The 19,587-nt window shown below is 39.9% G+C and overlaps 1 protein-coding gene across 1 annotated transcript in view; it reads left to right on the top strand.

Moving 5' to 3' along the window:
* The window catches only part of LOC127159230 (protein NLRC3), a 56,255-nt gene extending 37,722 nt beyond the window's left edge, over positions 1–18,533 (top strand). Inside the window, exons 4-5 of the mRNA XM_051102120.1 lie at positions 16,344–16,390; positions 17,642–18,533. Of these exons, the coding sequence (XP_050958077.1) occupies positions 16,344–16,390; positions 17,642–18,204 (610 nt within the window). The 3' untranslated portion in view covers positions 18,205–18,533. The remainder of the gene's footprint in view (positions 1–16,343; positions 16,391–17,641) is intronic.
* The last annotated feature ends 1,054 nt before the right edge of the window (positions 18,534–19,587 follow it).

The following is a 19,587-nucleotide window of genomic DNA, read 5'->3' as shown; positions in this document are numbered from 1 at the left end:
ACATAAACATATTCTATTTAAATAGTAATAAAGTGGGGTTATATATGCTTTTGTCAGTGTTTTATGACAAACGTAACTCAATATAACAGTAAAAACACTTTTATTGTTCTAAAAGCACAGATTTGTCAGCATTATCAGGCTTGAGGGTGTGATCCGAAACACCTGTGATCGCTGTAATGTGGTGAATCTGGCCAATCGTGAAACAGCTGTGTCATCATCAGAGCTCCTGCAGCCGCTCTGAAGAAACTGCGCCGGCTGAGTCAGTCTGCTCTCGAATCGCTGTTGCGGTACTTTAATGCCACATGTGACAGTCACGAGGCGTTGGACAAAATTTCTAACCAGCATCCACTGCTTCAACTCAAGTCGTTAAGTCGAACACACCTTTAAAAATGAAGCAGACTTCAAATGTTAACCCCCGGACACCACAGAAACACGATCACACCATGAATGGGATGAAGGATGATGATGGCAAAATTAGTATACACAGACATCGGAAGGCCTATTCTCTCATGCCTCTGCTTCCCCGTGCGCATTCACTATGTGTCTAAGCATGAGCGCTTAAACAAGAAGAATACATTTTTCGTAACGTGCAAATGTACCTTACATAACATAACATAGCGTAAATGAAAGATAGAAATGGTAAATACATAACATACTGGTAAGAGTTAACATTCAAATATGCCACAAACTCATAGGAATGCATATATGTGTACTATGTGTACAATAAAATTATTTTTGCATAATTTGCAAATTGACAAATTACACAATAACCAGTCTAATTAATGACATGAATCAAAATAACATACCTTAAACAGAGTAGTGAGGCAAAATTAGTATACACAGACATCAAAAGGCCTACTCTCTCATCCCTGCATGGAGAAATACATGTGCAAATGAAATGCTAAATGCAGCATAATTAAAAGTGCCACTTTGGTTTTAATATTTGTATTGATTTTTCCAATATACATCACATTTAACAATCCCCCAACCCTTACCAACAAATCCCCAGAGTAGTGTTCATGCTGTCCATTAATTCAGAAAGGACTTACAGGTTAAAAAAAAAAAAAAAAAAAAAAAAAAGTAAAATAATAATAATAATAATAATAAAACAGGGCATACATACATACCCACATGTCTACATGAACCAAAAGTCAGATACATAAAACGTACATATGTACATACACTAGGAAAAAGGAGGGGGGAAAAAAACAAACAAAATAATGAACTAAATCAATGATAGGTAATTATTTAAATGTGTAAAAATAATCAATGAAAGGGCGGCACACCTTAATGAACCGTCTTCCTGATCCTCTTAATGAGTACCTAATCTTTTTGAGGTAGAGACAAGACATAATTTCTCTAATCCACTGAATATGTGTAGGTGGGAGAGGATCCTTCCACTTTAATAGAAAGGATATAGAAACGTCCCTAGAAAGAATTTTACACCTTAATGCTGACAACAATGACTCTAGAGCACAAGGATCTAGTACCAGGAAACATTTGGGCTGACTTCACTTTGGATATATGAGCTCTGTGTACTACTTTGAACTGAATGAGAGAATGGCGAGCACACATAGATGATGAATTGACTTGCTTAAGAACACAGTTCCATGTGTCATCTGAGAGTGTGAAACTAACTGTTCAAAAGAAGCAAATAAATTGTCAATAAATAAGCTTTTAAAGCATTTTATTTAAAGCTACTTGTCAGACCAGCTCCTAAATGACCCACCCTGCATTGAAGGCAAGTAAAAGTGATTACGGGCAACGGAACTGAGAAGAGAAGGATTTTTAAAACCAAATAATTTTCTATTGCTCAGTGAGTGTTTTACCACCAAATCCTCAGTGAGTGTTTTACCACTGGGTAGTCAGTAAAAAAGTATAAGAAATTAGCTCTAATTTGGTTGCAAGAAGTGCTGGAACAGAAATTTGTGCATGTTTTTCCATGTCCACCCAGAATGGTTTGTTAGGAAGAGGATGATAACGCCACCAATGCTGTGTATTTCGTATGTTAGCTGCCCAGTAGTGGAACTTAAAATTAGGCAGGGAAATATCATCATCTAGTCAATACCTGTGAAGGTAAACAAGGATGTTTACCATTCCAAATGAAAGAAGAGAGAACAGAGTCTAAAGATTTTATATATTGTAAAGGAATAAACAGAAGTAAACACTGAAAGAGATTAAATTTAGGAAACACCACCATCTTAATAAAATTAATGCGTCCAATGAGAGAAATCTTTAAGGGGCTCCATTTAGAAAAATCTTTCTTAATTTGTTAGAGAAGCAGACCAAAATTATGTTTAAACAGATTATTATGTTGGCGAGTGATACAGACACCAAGATAACTCAATTTATTATAGTCTTTAACGGTATGTTGGGGTACTGTAACTGCATGTATACTTTATTAATCAGAAAGCATTCACTCTTATGCAGATTAAGCTTTTTTAAGTCTGTGGTTTAGAAATAAAAAGCAATAGATCATTTGGAAAACACCATTTTGAAGGAAAATACACTGATCACACTGATAGACATTATGACAGCAACTCTTAAAGGGATAGTTCACCCAAAAATGAAAATTGGATGTTTATCTGCTTACCCCCAGGGCATCCAAGATGTAGGTGACTTTGTTTCTTCAGTAGAACACAAATGAAGATTTTTAACTCATATAGTCATATAATGGCAGTCAATGGCTACCAAATCTTTGAGAGTAAAAAAACATACACAAACAAAACCAAATTAAACCCTGTGACTCGTGACGATACACTGATGTCCTAAGACACGAAACTATCGGTGTATCGCCATGAGTCGCAGGGTTTAATTTGGTTTTGTTTGTGTATGTTTTTTTACTCTCAAAGATTTGGTAGCCATTGACTGCCATTATATAGTTAAAAATCTTCATTTGTGTTCTACTGAAGAAACAAAGTCACCTACATCTTGGATGCCCTGGGGGTAAGCAGATAAACATCCAATTTTCATTTTTGGGTGAACTATCCCTTTAACACTGCTTTAACATCATAAATACAGCGACAAATACAGTAAATGCAAGATAAATATGAGACAGCAAAACTATCTCTGCTTCCCTGTTCACATTCACTATGCATCTAAGCACATGTGCTTAAAGGAGAAGATACATTTTCCTTCGGTGTCCCACTAATTAAAGCCACACCTACAACAAATCAGAGGAACTCTCGGAACCATTGAAAATAAAACATTAATTGCAAGTTTTGCTGAAGTTAACTCATAATACTTTTCTCCTTATATGTAAAAACATCAAATTAAACTCAGATGTCTCAATCAAATGGTTACAAAGACATCCACACATTAAAATGATTAAGAGGATTAAAATGGCTAAGACAACATGTAAAATCATTTAAAACTCAAATATATAGAAATAAAACCATCTTCATATATATTGAGCGGTATAAAAAGCGGTATAAAACTAGTTTTTATGTGACAGTGTCACAGTCTAGAAACTGTCAGATACTTAAAGCCTTTTTTGTTTGTAATGTTTTTTTTCTTTTGTTCCCCTTCATTACGTTATATTTGCCTGCGTTAAAACTATTTAGTTGGTTATAATTCTAAAACATACACGGGGGAGATGGGGGAATTATGGTACTTTTAGATGTTCTTTTGGTTGAATTTCATTATAAAACCCTTTATAATCTATAATAACATTAAAATTTCATATTTTCTCTAAACCTTCTTGGATATTAAGACAGGCACCTGCAATTATGGCCAAATTAAATATCCGTTGAATGTTGTGTGCTCCAAAAAATATTTTTTATAAAAAAAAATATTTTTTTTACATTATATTTTAAAAATGAAACTGAAACCGCCAGTAGGTGGCAGTAAGTCAAAGTCTTTGTGACTGAATTATTCATTCAAGCGATTCAAAAACATAGATTCATTCATAAATGAAACTGTAGCTGTGTCTGAAATCGTTCACTCGTTCCCTGATTCACTCATTCACTAATCCCTATATGTGACCCTGGACCACAAAACCAGTCTTAAGTCGCTGGGGCTTATTTGTAGCAATAGCCAAAAATACATTGTATGGGTCAAAATTATTGATTCTTTTATGGCAAACATCATTAGGAAATTAAGTAAAGATTATGTTCAATGAAGATATTTTGTAAAATTCCTACTGTAAATGCATGAAAACTTACTTTTTGATTAGTAATATACATTGTTAAGAATATTATTTGAAGAACTTTAAAGGTGATTTTCTCAATATTTTGATTTTTTTCACCATAAGATTCCTGATTTTAAATAGCTGTATCTCGGCCAAATATTGTCATATCCTAACAAACCATACATCAATGAAAATCTTATTTATTCATCTTTCATATGATGTATAAATCTCAATTTTGAAAAAAATTACCCTTACGACTGCTTTTGTGATCCAGGGTCACCTATAGTGTATGGCAGTTAACTGGACTATATCAGAAGGAGTGAACGAAATGAAGTGAACTAATTCGGACGATGACGTATACATTGTGCGCGAGACTTGCAAAACATCTTCGTCACATATGCTTTTATATTACATGTACCTTATTTTAGAAATATAGCAATAACACTTGAAATTACTTTATATTGTAATTATACATACTTCTGCATATATTATTAATTTGTTTTGTAATGCTTATATGTTAATAATCATTAAATACTATTAAAATATTGTCAACAAAAATAAATACACACTAACACATTCATATGTATTCATTGTTTGTAGTATCTTGAAATTCTCCTGTACAGCGTTTTGCACTCAGAAGATGCAAATGGAGTGCCCTCAGGCGACCGTTAATTTTACATCAGAATGAATACGCTACCAACGAACATTTTTAAAATCACCAAATTATCATCATATTTGTGAATTAACAAAGATGCCACCTCAGTAAATTAGTAAAATATTAAACTCAGTTAAAGCCTACGTTATACATTTAAATATAAATAATGCATGAAATAAACATTAAAGCAGAAATAAGAAAGACGTAATGGTTTAAACGCGCTCTCTCCCGTTCTCTCTTCGAGCTTATCGGTTCTCCGCATTGGATTGTGGGAAATAGTGCTTCAGCGATTGTACATAGGTTGTACACTCAAAATCAGAATGCATTGTGGGCAAAAAGTAGTGAATGAATGTAGGGAATGAAGTCGTTTACTCAGAATTCGGACAGCACTACAAAATGGCTGACACCCGATATAGTGCACTATATAGTGGATAGTGAGCGGTTTCGGACACAGCTTGTGTCAAAGACTATAGATGTGCAGTGGCTCAGCTGTGACTTTGAAACTATTTTTGGTGACAAAATATAGCATAGACAACAGTGTTCTTTTCAATTTTGAAAGGAACTAAATTGAATTTCACTTTTTCAAACTAACTCCCTTTATAATCATTAAAAATTGTCACTTGTCTTAGTTCATCGCGATCTCACAAACGTGCATTTTCATTAATGAAGCTCTCTACACTGCACACTGAACCTATTATTTACATCGTCTCTACACTGTTTGTTATAATGAATTACAAAAACTGCAGTTTGCTTTCACAATCTGTGCTGTGAGGAGCACAAAGACAGAGAAGCATTTCTATTGGTTGCAGTCTGCAAGTATTATGGCAAAAGAATGCACTGCACACCAAAACATAGACAAATATTCTGCTACGTTTTTAGTCTACATTCTGCTGTATGTTTGTGTGCAGAACTGGGATTGCATTCGATAAAATAGAGAAATCATTTTATTTTCTAAATAAACCTGATATATATATATATATATATATATATATATATATAAATGTATACTGTAAATGTAAATGTATACTGTATATATGTAAATGTATACTGTATATATGAAGTTCTAATATTTGGGATTTGGTCATTGCACTACTTTGAGATGTTTTTGACTGGCGTGGGCTAGTTTTGTCACACAGACCTGGAAACCCTGGTGAAAAAACCAGCATATGCTGGTACGTATGTTTTGATGCTGGGATGCTGGTTACCAAATTATCATCATAACATACCTACCAGCATATGCTGGTTTTTTCACCAGGGAACCATGGCTGTGTAGAGCAGAACAGACATTTTCAGTTTAGTGCAGCATATGTTTTCCATCTGAACTAAATGATTTCTATGTCTATATAAAAAAAGCAGAACTGCATCCTGTTAATAGGGATCCTTAAAGGGAAATGCTGAGTCATCAGCATACCAAGTCTTAAAGTCACAAGGGGGCAGTAATGTCTCTATGTGCACAGCAGGCCTTTTCTACACTCACAATACCAAAAAACAGATGAAACAAATCTTCAGTTTGGCGATCACAGAAGGAGCAATTTGCATACATGTCATCACAAACGTTTGTAGAAAACACTTTGTAGGATAGCACAAAAGTATCTTTTTATAAGACACTTATTTGATTTTGTCGTACGGAAAAAAAATTCTGAGGTAAAGTCCACACTATTTTACCAGTTAATGTTACCTACATAAGTATTTCTCAATTTCAGTGAGCCTGGAATATTTGAAATATCCCCTGCTCTGCATATTTTGCATGTTTCTCTTTTCACTTCAGACATTTGTTCTATTTGACTGTGAGTGCCCTGCGAAGTGGACATCACAGGATATTACAGTAGTAGTAGTATGTTCTACAGTATGTTCTATTCAAAGGGCATTAAAGTGTGCAAGACATGAATTTAAATTTTATTTATTTACAGAGGCATCGTCACAAATCCTGTCTGCGTTCTTTCATCTGCTCGCCACCAGAGGTTGTCTTCTGATTATATTGACTCTCACACTACACGGACTGTTACACGTCAACCTGGACTACATTTCCTGTGTTCCATTTCACTGATTACGTTCTCACCTGCAGCCAATTACACACACAATATATATGAGACTCTAACCACAGTTCAGCGCTGAGTATTGCTAGCGTTTATCTCTTTCTTAGCGATAGCAACTTTACAGAGCCATTCCGAGTCTTATCTAGTTTTTGTGTTGCCATGATCTGACCCGTTTACCCTAATCTTGTATCTTAGCCTGTCTTCTCATTTTGTCTGTTTGCTGCCTGCCCTGGAAGCATTGGCTGTCTTGGATTATTCCTTTGTCTTCCTGTTTTGGACTTTGTTTGCATCTCGCCTGGACTATTGTCTGTTTGTGGATTACACTTTGCCTCACCCTCTGGATTATGTTCGCCATCGATTGACCCTCGCCTATTTTTGGATTACTCTTTTATCTTGCCCTGTCTTTATTTGTTTGCTGGTTTGCTGATCACTGCCTGTTTTAGATCATGTCTAAGAATGAAGCTTTGAATATGGATCCACATGCTTCTCGTCTTGCTCACTCCATAATATATTATGTCACACTTGTCCAGTAAGTTTCGTCTGTGTGTGAAGATGGCGTAGCGCAACTCCATAAAGAAATTAAGTCAATTTCAACTGATTTCCTGCACTCACAGAGTAGGGAGCAATGAACACTGTATTGGGACAATGTCAGTCGAAACACAGTTCATGCATGGAGCTCACTTCTAACAAGCTGGTGATCTGAATCAGGTGTGTTAACTAAGAGAGACATGCAAAATATGCAGAGCAGGGGGACACCAGGACTGAAACTGAGAACCACTGACTGTCTGTTTCAATAAAAGACAGCATTAGGGCAAGAGACTACCACACACTGGAACACAGTATGAAACTTCCACTTTTGACCTGGGCCATGTTGCAGTGGAAAGAGAGTAGTTGAATTCGTCGTGAGCACAATGCACTGGTGAACAATGAACACCTGGACACCATGAAAGTCCTTTGGTCTGGAACACACAAACAGGAGCCTTGAAGGTGAAGGTTCTGAAGTCTGTACAGAAGATCCAGACTACCTGGAACACACAGGAGGGAAGATCATTGACAAGACACTTCTGAAGTTGTTGCAGAAGATGGGAGGCACTAAGCTTGTGGTTGTTGTTGCTGTGGCAGTTTCCAAACTCACTTCTTGCAAAACTTCCTTGTTTCTCCTTAGAACAACTTAGCGGCTTAGTTCTTGGCTTGCCGCATTGTTCTTAGCACAGCGCCGCTTAGCACAATGAAACTTAGAACTAGGTAGACCACACCACTTAGTACAAAATCTTTGTCTTGAAGAGAACCTTTTAAATCTTTCCCTGAGGAGGAGGGATCTGCAAGTTGGTGCCTTTCAGATCCAGCATTTTGATTGGCCGATGCTGTCAGAGGTGGCCATGGTATGGCCTCTCTGATATGAGGTCTATTTGCATAGCCTAAAGCCCATGTTTACAACAATGCTTTAAAAAAAATGTATATGTATAATTCACTCTCCAAACCAATTCCAGAATAATCTACACATTGTGCTAAAAGTATAGAGACCAAACATCAATGGGTGATGCTCAGCATTGATCCCTGCATTCATACAACAGTATATACCTTAAAAGGTAATGTTGCATATATTCAGTGTATAGTACACTGAATTATTATACCCCCCACCCCCTCCTCATTGAATGAGCAGGTTTTTTAGAACATTAATTCAACTGCTCAGGTCATTTCAGTGGTAGCCTATGATACATAGTCATGTAAAACTCCTCATAACTCACAAACTCCCTGTGATAGCGCACAAATATTTTTTCCCCTTTTCGCTTGTTGTCAGCCTCTGCTTTAATGCAACAGACTGAAGCCTCCATGTGAAATCAGCGTGACTTGCAGCAATTTCCTGATGTTATTTTATTACTGTTGGGGCAGTCTCCAGCTATATCTTAAATTTCTCAACATACAGTCCACTTCAGATTGGTTTTAATCACTGCATGAAAAATTAACATAATCTTTATCTAATTCTGATTGGGTGGGCAAGACAGTCATTTGCCTGCCCATGCCTGGAGCTGGTCCTGCTTTCCACACATTGTAGTGAACAGTGGCCAAAATGGCAAAACTCCGTTCCACACAAAGTCAAGCTGCAATACCAAACAGGACCACACAGAGATGACAACAGACCACTATACCAGTCACCTTAACCTGACTGTATATAAATACATATGGATCCATTCAGAATTATTAAACAGAGCAAAACACAAACTGAAAAAGCAAAACATTCAGAATTTATTGAATGTGGTGATCTGAAGGCAGCTGAACATGACCAGTGAACCAGTGCCTATCAACACCACTGACCATTGAAAACTACTATAAAAACGCTTCTTTAGTGAGGGTTCGTTCTAAAAAACTTAATAATGTACAACTCCTTGTATGTCACTGTAATCATCTTTACCTCCATTACATTCGTCATCCATCAAACTTTACTGGTATTGGTATTCCAGACATCAGCTTAAAGATAATAAATAGAGGTATGTTTGTTACCACCAATTGCTGCACTAGTTGAGGTTACGCATGATGATGAAAGCACTCATAGGAACTCATAGAGATTGCATTGCAGTCCCCGCAGTTCAAAAAAAAATCTTTGTATTTCTATGGCCACGTTCACTGTCAGTTTTTGGTATTGACAACCGCATTTACTTACAGGTGTGAGTCTCGAAATGTCCCGTTCACACAGCAGCTTACAGTCGATTTTCGAGTACTGTCTGTATGCACGTGCAACAGGAGTCAAGCCCATATTCCTTACGAATAACCATAGCAACAGAGACCAAAGCAATATCAAAGATGGTGACGTCCGTAAAAACTGAAAATTTTAGCACTTTCTGACACAAGAGTCCAATCTAGCTGCGAGTTCGTCCATCAAATCATCATTAACCGACAGCAGCTTTTAAATTTAAGTGGAGATCGAAGCATTTGAGCAGCGTGCAGAAAACTTAACTGAAGGGAGGAAGCGGCTCCGGTGGAGACCGGATATAAAACTTTCAGATGACAAACAGCTCATTTCTCCATCACTGTAACTTACAGAAACCACACATTAAAGCAGCAGCACACAGTAGACACGCATTTGTGTGACAGAGCGGCTCTCTTGCACTGAATAACATGACAGACAACTAGTTGTCCAGTCCTGTTCTGTTCACACAGAGCGTGTGATTCACAAATGCGGTTGTGAGTCCTGAAAATTTACGGTGTGAGTTTGGTTATAGAATACGGTTGTCATGCCTGTAAATATCCGTACCGTATTAAGGACTCAAATATAGTATTGACAACCGTTTTCTACTGCTGTGTGAACGTGGACTATGAGAATCAGCCAAAGTGAAATCGCCCCAAAAGGGGCTGTACTCCACATAATGTGGCTTGATGCTGATTGAACTATATATGCAGAGGCAGAACAAACAGTCTAGAGCAGTGACAGCATATCACTGTGGTTGAATGTAATAGAAAAAACTCTCCCTTTCACCCTATTGCCCTAATGAAGAAACCACCCCTGTTAAAAATAATCATTTTTATGCACATATATTAGTTTTTTGTTTGTTTTGTTTTGTGCAACAAGTGAACATCAAGGAACATATAAAAAATGTAAAGATCCATGTCATGACCCTTTAAGTACTGCAATAGTTGAAAAATAGCATAAAATATTTTTTTCTATAATTTTTACTTACTCTTATGGTAATTGTCATAAGTCAGACCTCCGTGGCTCTCTCCGACCGTCATCAGCGGGAACCTTCCCCGGAGTTTTAACGTTCCCACCCGGACTCGTTTCACCCACGCACCTCGGTGATTTCCACCACAGGTGTTCCTTGTTTTCTCCGCTATTTAAGCACCTGGTTCGCGGCAATTTGCCGCAAAGTTTTGTCTAGCCCCGGCTGCAACTCTGAGCGTTTTTCCCCTTACCTTTGACTGCCTTGGATTTGCGATTACAGCTTGATACCTTGACCTTCTGCCTGGACACGGATTACGATTACAGCTTGATACCCCGATACTCTGCCCGGACTCTGGTACTGATTATTGTCTCTCCTTTGCTACAACTGTTTATTGGTGTGTTTGACCCTTGCCTGTGTGACCCTGCCTTCATTAAAGCTTGCAAATGGATCCGACTGCGTCTGAGCACTCATTACAGAAAACTTCGCCACCTCAGGATCCAGCGGCTATCTATCAGTTGGCAACTGAGATGTCCCATCAAGGATCAGTGCTGGCCTCCCACCATCAACAACTAGAGAATCTGAATCGACGCACTGAGGAGATCGTCCAGTCACTTCAGGCTCTGACTGCATCTATCTCTGCCTTGAGTCAACCATCTGCGGCCGCGGTAGCCCCGCCTCCACCTACACCCACCACGAGTAATCAGGCACGCTTGTCACTTCCTGATAAATTCGACGGAGCCCCAGGGAAGTGTAAGGCCTTTCTTCTCCAATGCACAATTTATATCAGCCAGCAACCTCAAAGTTTCACGACCGATGACAGTAAGGTCTCACTGATCTGCTCATTGCTCACAGGACAGGCACTGGAGTGGGCCACGGCACTCTGGGAGGGCAGGCAGATGGCCTTTCCCAGCTATCAGAGGTTTTTACAACAGTTTCGCGAGGTATTTGACCACTCTGCTGGCGGCAAGGAGCCCGGCGAGGAGATATTAACCCTGAAACAAGGCACTTACACGGCCGCTGACTACACTCTGAGGTTCCGTACCCTGGCAGCGCAGACTGGCTGGCCACCAGCGCCACTAAAGGTGATGTACCGCAGAGGTCTGCGTGACGATCTCCAAGCAGAACTCGCATGTCGCAATGAAGGAAAGTCATTGGAACAATTCATGGAGCTTGCCATCCAAATCGACAACCTTATCCGCTCACGTCACGGACATCGCCCATACACACCACAACCAGCTACTTCTCGCACTGCCGATCCTGAACCCATGCAGATTGGTTACACCCACCTTACCCAGGAAGAACGCCACCTCTGTCTATACTGCGGCCAGCCTAATCACATCCGGGCCAATTGTCCTGTTCGACCACCACAGACCCCGTCACGGGTGAGTGTAAATCCTTTGAATAATTCCCTAACCATTCAGGTTAAAATCAGTTTCAAGAACCGTGAACTTAGAACCACTGCATTCATAGACTCTGGGGCAGCTGGGAATTTTATCGATGGGAATTATGCTAAACTCTATGATATTCCTCTTCTTCCATGTGGATCTCGGATGGCCGTGGCAGCCCTAGATGGCCGTCCCCTTGGATCAGGGAGAGTAACATCTGTCACTGAGGATGTCACACTACACATCGGACCACTTCACCAAGAGACCATTCGTTTCTTCACCATTCAGTCACCAGAGCACCCAATCATCCTCGGTCTGCCCTGGCTTGAACTCCATAACCCCACCATCTCTTGGGCTGAGAGAGAAATAACCCAATGGTCCCCCCACTGTCACCAGCATTGCATCAGGGGTCTCCCGGACCTTCCTGGACCACCATCGGAACTCACAACTCTGAAGGAACTTCACGATCACCTACCTGCACAATACCACGACCAGCAAATCGCATTCAGCAAGGAGGGGGCTACTCAAATCCCACCGCACCGGCCCACGGACTGTGCTATTGTTCTGCTCCCAGGAACCACACCTCCGAAAGGTCGTATCTTCCCACTGTCGCAGCCCGAGACTGAGAACATGAAGAACTACATTCAGGAGGAACTAGCCAAAGGCTTTATCCGACCATCCACCTCACCAGCCTCAGCGGGGTTCTTCTTTGTTAAAAAGAAAGATGGCGGACTGCGGCCATGCATAGACTATCGGGGGTTGAACGACATCACGGTTAAGTACCGCTATCCTCTACCCCTCGTACCTTCTGCCCTGGAACAGCTTCGCAAGGCCCGATTCTTCACCAAACTAGATTTAAGGAGTGCTTTACAACTTGATCCGTATCAAGCAGGGGGACGAATGGAAAACCGCCTTTTCCACTACCACCGGGCACTACGAGTACCAGGTAATGCCCTTCGGCCTGGCCAATAGTCCTTCCATCTTTCAAGCCCTCGTCAACGACATCTTCCGGGATATGCTGAATCACCATGTCATAGTCTACATCGATGACATTCTGGTTTACTCTGAGGATTTCCAGTCACATGTTCAACACGTTCGAGCAGTCTTGAAGCGTCTCATTCAACACCAGCTCTACGCAAAGCTCCAAAAATGTGAGTTTCATCAAACACGCATCTCATTCCTCGGGTACATCATCAGTGCAGAGGGGGTGACTATGGATGATCAGAAGGTAACCTCCGTACTCAACTGGCCACGACCCAAAACCATCAAAGACCTACAACGCTTCCTCGGATTTGCAAATTTCTATCGACGGTTTATCCAAAATTTTAGTCAGGTAGCGGCCCCACTCACCTCTATGACACGCAAGGGCCCGAACATTCTACGATGGACTCCCCAGAGTGAGCAAGCCTTCCAAGATTTGAAGAACCGCTTTACCACTGCACCTATTCTTCGGCACCCCGACCCAGAACTCGAATTCACCATAGAGGTTGATGCATCCAACAGCGGAATTGGGGCTATTCTTTCACAACGTCATGGCAGTCCACCCAAATTATTCCCTTGTGCTTACTTCTCACGCAAACTGAACCCCGCTGAACGAAATTACGATGTGGGAGATCGTGAGCTTCTTGCCATGAAGTGTGCCTTGGAGGAGTGGCGACACTGGCTCAAGGGCTCCAAACACCGGTTCCTAGTTCTAACCGACCATAGAAATCTTGAGTACATCCAATCAGCAAAGAGGCTCAATTCAAGACAAGCCAGATGGGCACTCTTTTTCACTCGTTTTAATTTCAGAATCTCATACCGTCCAGGCTCAAAGAACGGCAAGGCCGATGCCCTATCTCGCCAGTTTGATCCTCCCATCCCGAACAGCAGCCCTGAGTACATCATCCCTCCTCCACTCATTGTGGCTCCTGTACTTTGGGATACTATGGCCGAGATAACTGAGGCCCAGACATTGGAACCAGCACCTCCAGACTGTCCTCAAGACAAGGAATATGTACCAGAGTCCGTACGCTCCCGAGTGCTCCATCTGGTCCACGACAGTCCCAGTTCCGGACACCCCGGTATCACCACAACTGCTGAGTTAGTGAGTAACCGCTCCTGGTGGCCCACCGTATCCACCGACGTCATTCATTTCGTGCAGCACTGCCCCACCTGCCAGTTCACCAAGACCTCACACCAGAGACCAGCCGGCCTTCTCCATCCACTTCCTGTGCCCCAAAGGCCATGGTCACACCTCGCCATAGACTTTATAACAGACCTACCTGCCTCTAACCACTACACCACCATACTCACCATCGTTGACCATTTTTCAAAGGCCTGCCACCTCATCCCACTCACCAAACTACCCACCGCATGGGACACCGCAGAAATTCTCATGGAACAAGTATTCCGCTTCTACGGGATCCCGGAGGACATTGTTTCAGACCGTGGTCCCCAATTTACCTCTCGCCTGTGGAATGCCTTCTGTGAAAAGATGAACATTAACGTCAGCTTAACCTCCGGTTACCATCCCCAGGCGAATGGACAGGCGGAAAGATTAAATCAAGAGCTCACCAGGTTTCTACGCTCATACTGTCACCGAAATCAACAGGACTGGAGTCAGTACCTTCTTTGGGCAGAGTATGCCCAGAATTCACTCCGCAAGCCAGCCACAGGTATGACACCCTTCCAGTGTGTGCTCGGGTTTCAGCCTCCGCTGTTCCCATGGTCGGGGGAGCCTACCAACCTCCCAACCCTGGATCATTGGCTTCGTCGGAGCGAAGAAACCTGGGATCAGGCACATGTGCACTTGCAACGGGCTGTTCGAAGATTCACAGAACAAGCCGACCGCCGTCGGTGCCAGAACCCAATCTACGAGCCCGGACAATGGGTCTGGTTATCCACCAAGAACCTCCGCCTGCGGCAACCCTGTAGGAAGTTAAATCCAAGGTACGTGGGTCCTTTCAAATCACTAAACAAATAACACCAGTTTCATCCCATCTCGATTTACCTGCTCAGTACAAGATCTCACCCACCTTTCATGTTTCCCTGCTCAAGCCCGCTGATGCTCCGGAAGGAGAGAGGGACCAGGATGAGGTCACGACACCTGAGGTTCCCCCCCTGATCATCAACGGTGAAGAGGCCTACCAGGTTCACGAAATCCTGGACTCTCAGCGCCGGGGGCGTATGCTTCAATACCTAATCGACTGGGAGGGCTATGGTCCAGAGGAAAGATCATGGGTTAATGCCCAGGACATCCTGGATCCGGCTTTCCACCAGAATCACCCGGAAAGACCAGCTCCCAGACCTCGAGGAAGACCCCGGCGCCAGCAGGCCACTCGCTTCAGGAGCCGCTCGCAGGGGGGGGGGGCTCTGTCATAAGTCAGACCTCCGTGGCTCTCTCCGACCGTCATCAGCGGGAACCTTCCCCGGAGTTTTAACGTTCCCACTCGGACTCGTTTCACCCACGCACCTCGGTGATTTCCACCACAGGTGTTCTTTGTTTTCTCCGCTATTTAAGCACCTGGTTCGCGGCAATTTGCCGCAAAGTTTTGTCTAGCCCCGGCTGCAACTCTGAGCGTTTTTCCCCTTACCTTTGACTGCCTTGGATTTACGATTACAGCTTCATACCTCGACCTTCTGCCTGGACACGGATTACGATTACAGCTTGATACCCCGATACTCTGCCCGGACTCTGGTACTGATTATTGTCTCTCCTTTGCTACAACTGTTTATTGGTGTGTTTGACCCTTGCCTGTGTGACCCTGCCTTCATTAAAGCTTGCAAATGGATCCGACTGCGTCTGAGCACTCATTACAGTAATAAATGGTAAATAATTTAATGGTAAATATTATTCAGTACCACAAAATATTAAAATCAAAGTTTCAATAAACAGTTTTTTTAAGAGAGTTTAAAATAACTACATTATAAATAAAAGAGCTGTCTGCAGAAACACATTCAGTCTGAACACAGGAACATCTTACTGTCAGTATTTCTCCTGCAAACTCTTTATTAAAGATACAGTTATGTCTATATAATTTCTAGCACAAATGTGAGATTTATGAATATTAATGTTTTAAATTATTGTGCTTATTTCTCTGTTTGTGTCTGCCAGAGTTTCCTGTAAACCTGAAATTCATCTGTTATATTAAACATTTCCCTGCATTTGATGCAGATGTTGATTTCATGGTTTGAGACTCAAACACTCGTCTCACTGATGGAGATTCTTCAAACTCTTGTGAAGTGTAGGAATAAATGTTATTGCTGCAGAATCTCTATTATTTATGTGAGATTTATCGATGATAACTGTTGTGCTATTCTAACATGTTCGCACATTTCTAGAATGTTTATGATATTGCATGTCTGTTTAAATCATGCTTTAATGTGTAGTTTTATCTTGATTGTCTTGTTTACATAGTCATTGAAAGCCAAGATCATAATTGAAAATATAATTTACTGATAGTTTACTGACTGAATGTGTCTGTGTGTGTTTTCTAGTGTTGATTATGGAGGAGAATCCAGGATTACAGCAGGACTGAAGAAATGTATGTTTATATTTACATTACATTTACATTTAGTCATTTGGCAGATGTTTTTTTATTCAAGTGACTTACAAATGAGGACAATAGAAACAAACAATTGAATCTAATTTGTTCGGTTGAGGGGGGTTGGGGTTCCAGAAAGCAGGTTATACATTAGACACAGCCTAATATATAAACAAACCTGCATGACCATAATAACCCAAGATTATCAGAGATGGATAAATCAATGTTATTTAACCCACAGTCTGTTAAATCTGTTAACTGCTCATGTATATCATTTATTTATTTATTTATTATATTAACTGGTTGGGGCTATATATATATATATATATATATATATATATAGAGAGAGAGAGAGAGAGAGAGAGAGAGAGAGAAAGAGAGAGAGAGATTTATAGTTATTTAGCCAATTAACATTCTGTATGATTGTGCTAGTATTTGCTATATAGCCTATATATATTTTGCAAATACTGTAAACTGCCTGACAATTATGGCAATAAAGTTTTGATGTAATGATTGTATTTATGCCCGTGTGTGATAAATGAATGTGTTTTTTTTTTCATTTACAAATGAAACTATGTGAATGATTTATTCCTCAATTAAACACTATAGTATTTATGATTATAGTCTATTAATCAGGTAAAATAAAATGAAATATATGTTATATTTAACCTTTAAACTGCATTCTAGTAAACATTCCAGTCATATAGCATAATCAAAGCATTACTGGCATGTCGAGCATTTACAGTAAGCTATTATTTACAAAACTATTCAGAGTGTTATGTAGAGATCAAAATGAATGGAAATAAATAAATATAACATATTACCAATAATAATAGGCTAATAATAATAATAATAATAATAATGAGAATATACAAATACTACAGAAAAAAGATTATCAGTTAACAGATTTACAAGACTGTGGGATGAATGATAAAAATGGATGTTGTTCTCTAAACAGAATCTCGTGGCCACAACAAAACTAAGTGAAACAAACATGTGCCCTCCTGATCACTGTAATTCAACACTATTATAAAAAGGTTTATTTTATTCTGATATATATTTTTTTGTTGTCATCTCACATATGGATCTGCATTCAAACGTTTTTTCTTTTTGCAACAGGATGAGTTGTATAATGATTTTCTATAATAAAATGATAACCAGCGCAATCACACACAACACACACCACACACATCACACACACAGCTGTAGTGATTGTTGTTGTGTTATAAATGTGTCTGTTCTTGTGTTCAGATGCCTGTTTTCTCACACTGGATCCAAACACAGCAAACAATTATTTCAGTCTGTCTGAGGAGAACAGAACAGTGACATGTGTGATGAAGAATCAGTCATATCCTGATCATCCAGACAGATTTGATTATTTTCCTCAGGTGTTGTGTAGAGAGAGTGTGTGTGGACGCTGTTACTGGGAGATTGAGTGGAGTGGACGTGTGTTTATATCAGTGTCATATAAGAGCATCAGCAGGAAGGGACGGGGCGATGAGTGTGCGTTTGGAAATAATGATCAGTCCTGGAGTTTGAACTGCTCTCACTACAGATACTCATTCATACACAATAAGATAAAGACTGAACTCCCTGTAAAGCCCATCATCAGTAGAATAGGAGTGAATGATGATGATGATGATGATGATGGTATCTATATAATAGGAGTGTATGTGGATGAGAGTGCAGGAACTCTGTCCTTCTACAGCGTCTCTGACACAATGAGTCTCATCCACACAGAACAGATCACATTCACTCAGACGCTCTGTGCTGGGTTTTGGGTTGGTGCTGGATCATCACTGAAACTGTGTTGATGAATGAGAATAAACTGATGAGAGATTGTACCCATAATGCTTTGAGCTGATGATGAAACAGTAACAGTGAGATGTTATAGAGTCTCTTCATCACATTAATACTGCAGATGAACTTCTGTCACTCAAATAACATAATAAATGTCTTTTTATTGTAACGTCACATTAATCATTTGTATTATTGTTATCAAAATGATCTTTTAGCTGACAATGATCAAACTATTGTTTGTGCAGAAATCATAAAACACAATGTTATATCATCCTGAGATCAAATTGTAATTGATGATGAATATGTGAAATGTCTGAATGTATGAATCATGAATATAATCACAGCATTTAATAAAATATAATTATTGTAACTACAGTAAAGCTGTATTCAATTCTTAAGCAGTAAAAGAAGCTGACAGAATATTTTTTAATATAATAGTTTAGAAAATATTTTCAGCGTTTTAAAGTGAACATGTTGTAATGATAATATATTTATGAACAAATGTGTTAAAATATGTACAAACTGCTGAATTGAAGTTTTTACCTTTAGATATAATCCAAATGCGACTTTAGCTGAAGTATTTTGTATCTGTTTTATATACTTAATTATTATTTTAATTAAAATAAATAACTAAAGAAATGTGTTGAAATTGCAATTATCCTATTATCTAAATTAGAAATAATAAAAAGTTACAACTACAATAATCCTATTACACTCTAAAATTAAAATTATTTTAAAATATTTAATAATAATAAAATATATTTTTATTTTATAGTTCAGTATTATTGCGATCTGTAACACCACGCCAGCAGAGGGAGCCCTCACCCATTGACTCTCTGTTACCACTCCCTCTGCTGCTTCATGGGTTACTTCCTGTTTGGTGGCCATATAAGGAGGCCTAAACCAAACAGACTCTGCGAAGTATTGTTTTGCTGTGCGGACTCTACTAAGCGTTTTCTCTTGTTTCATTGCCTTGTTTTTGCCACGGTTTTGTTTCATGTCATAGTTTTGCCTTGTTTTGCCATTGTTTAGTTCTGTTTCCTTGCCATAGTTTTTGCCTTGTTTCATTGCCTTGTTTATTTTGCTACTTTGACTGCCCTCTGGTATTTTAACGTTCTGCCTGTTTTCTGAATTACACTATTGTTTTGCCCTGGTTTACTCGGTTTGTTTGGAGATCAACCCTGCCTGTCTTGACCACGATCTGTGTAATAAAGCTCGCACTTGGATCTATCACGCTTCCCTGGAGTCTCCGTTACAGAATACTTCACCGCCCCAAAGATCCAGCAGCTTTTGGACACAGATCAACCATGAACCCAGCATCACGCCTCCTCTGCCTGCGTCAAGGTAATCGGGCTATAGAGGAGTATGTGGAGGATTTTTGTAATTTGCGCTATTTA

The sequence above is a fragment of the Labeo rohita genome, unplaced genomic scaffold (genome assembly GCF_022985175.1).
Source record: "Labeo rohita strain BAU-BD-2019 unplaced genomic scaffold, IGBB_LRoh.1.0 scaffold_201, whole genome shotgun sequence".
NCBI lineage: Eukaryota > Metazoa > Chordata > Actinopteri > Cypriniformes > Cyprinidae > Labeo > Labeo rohita.
Note: the sequence above shows the minus strand (reverse complement) of the source record. Positions and strands in the feature narration are given on the sequence as shown.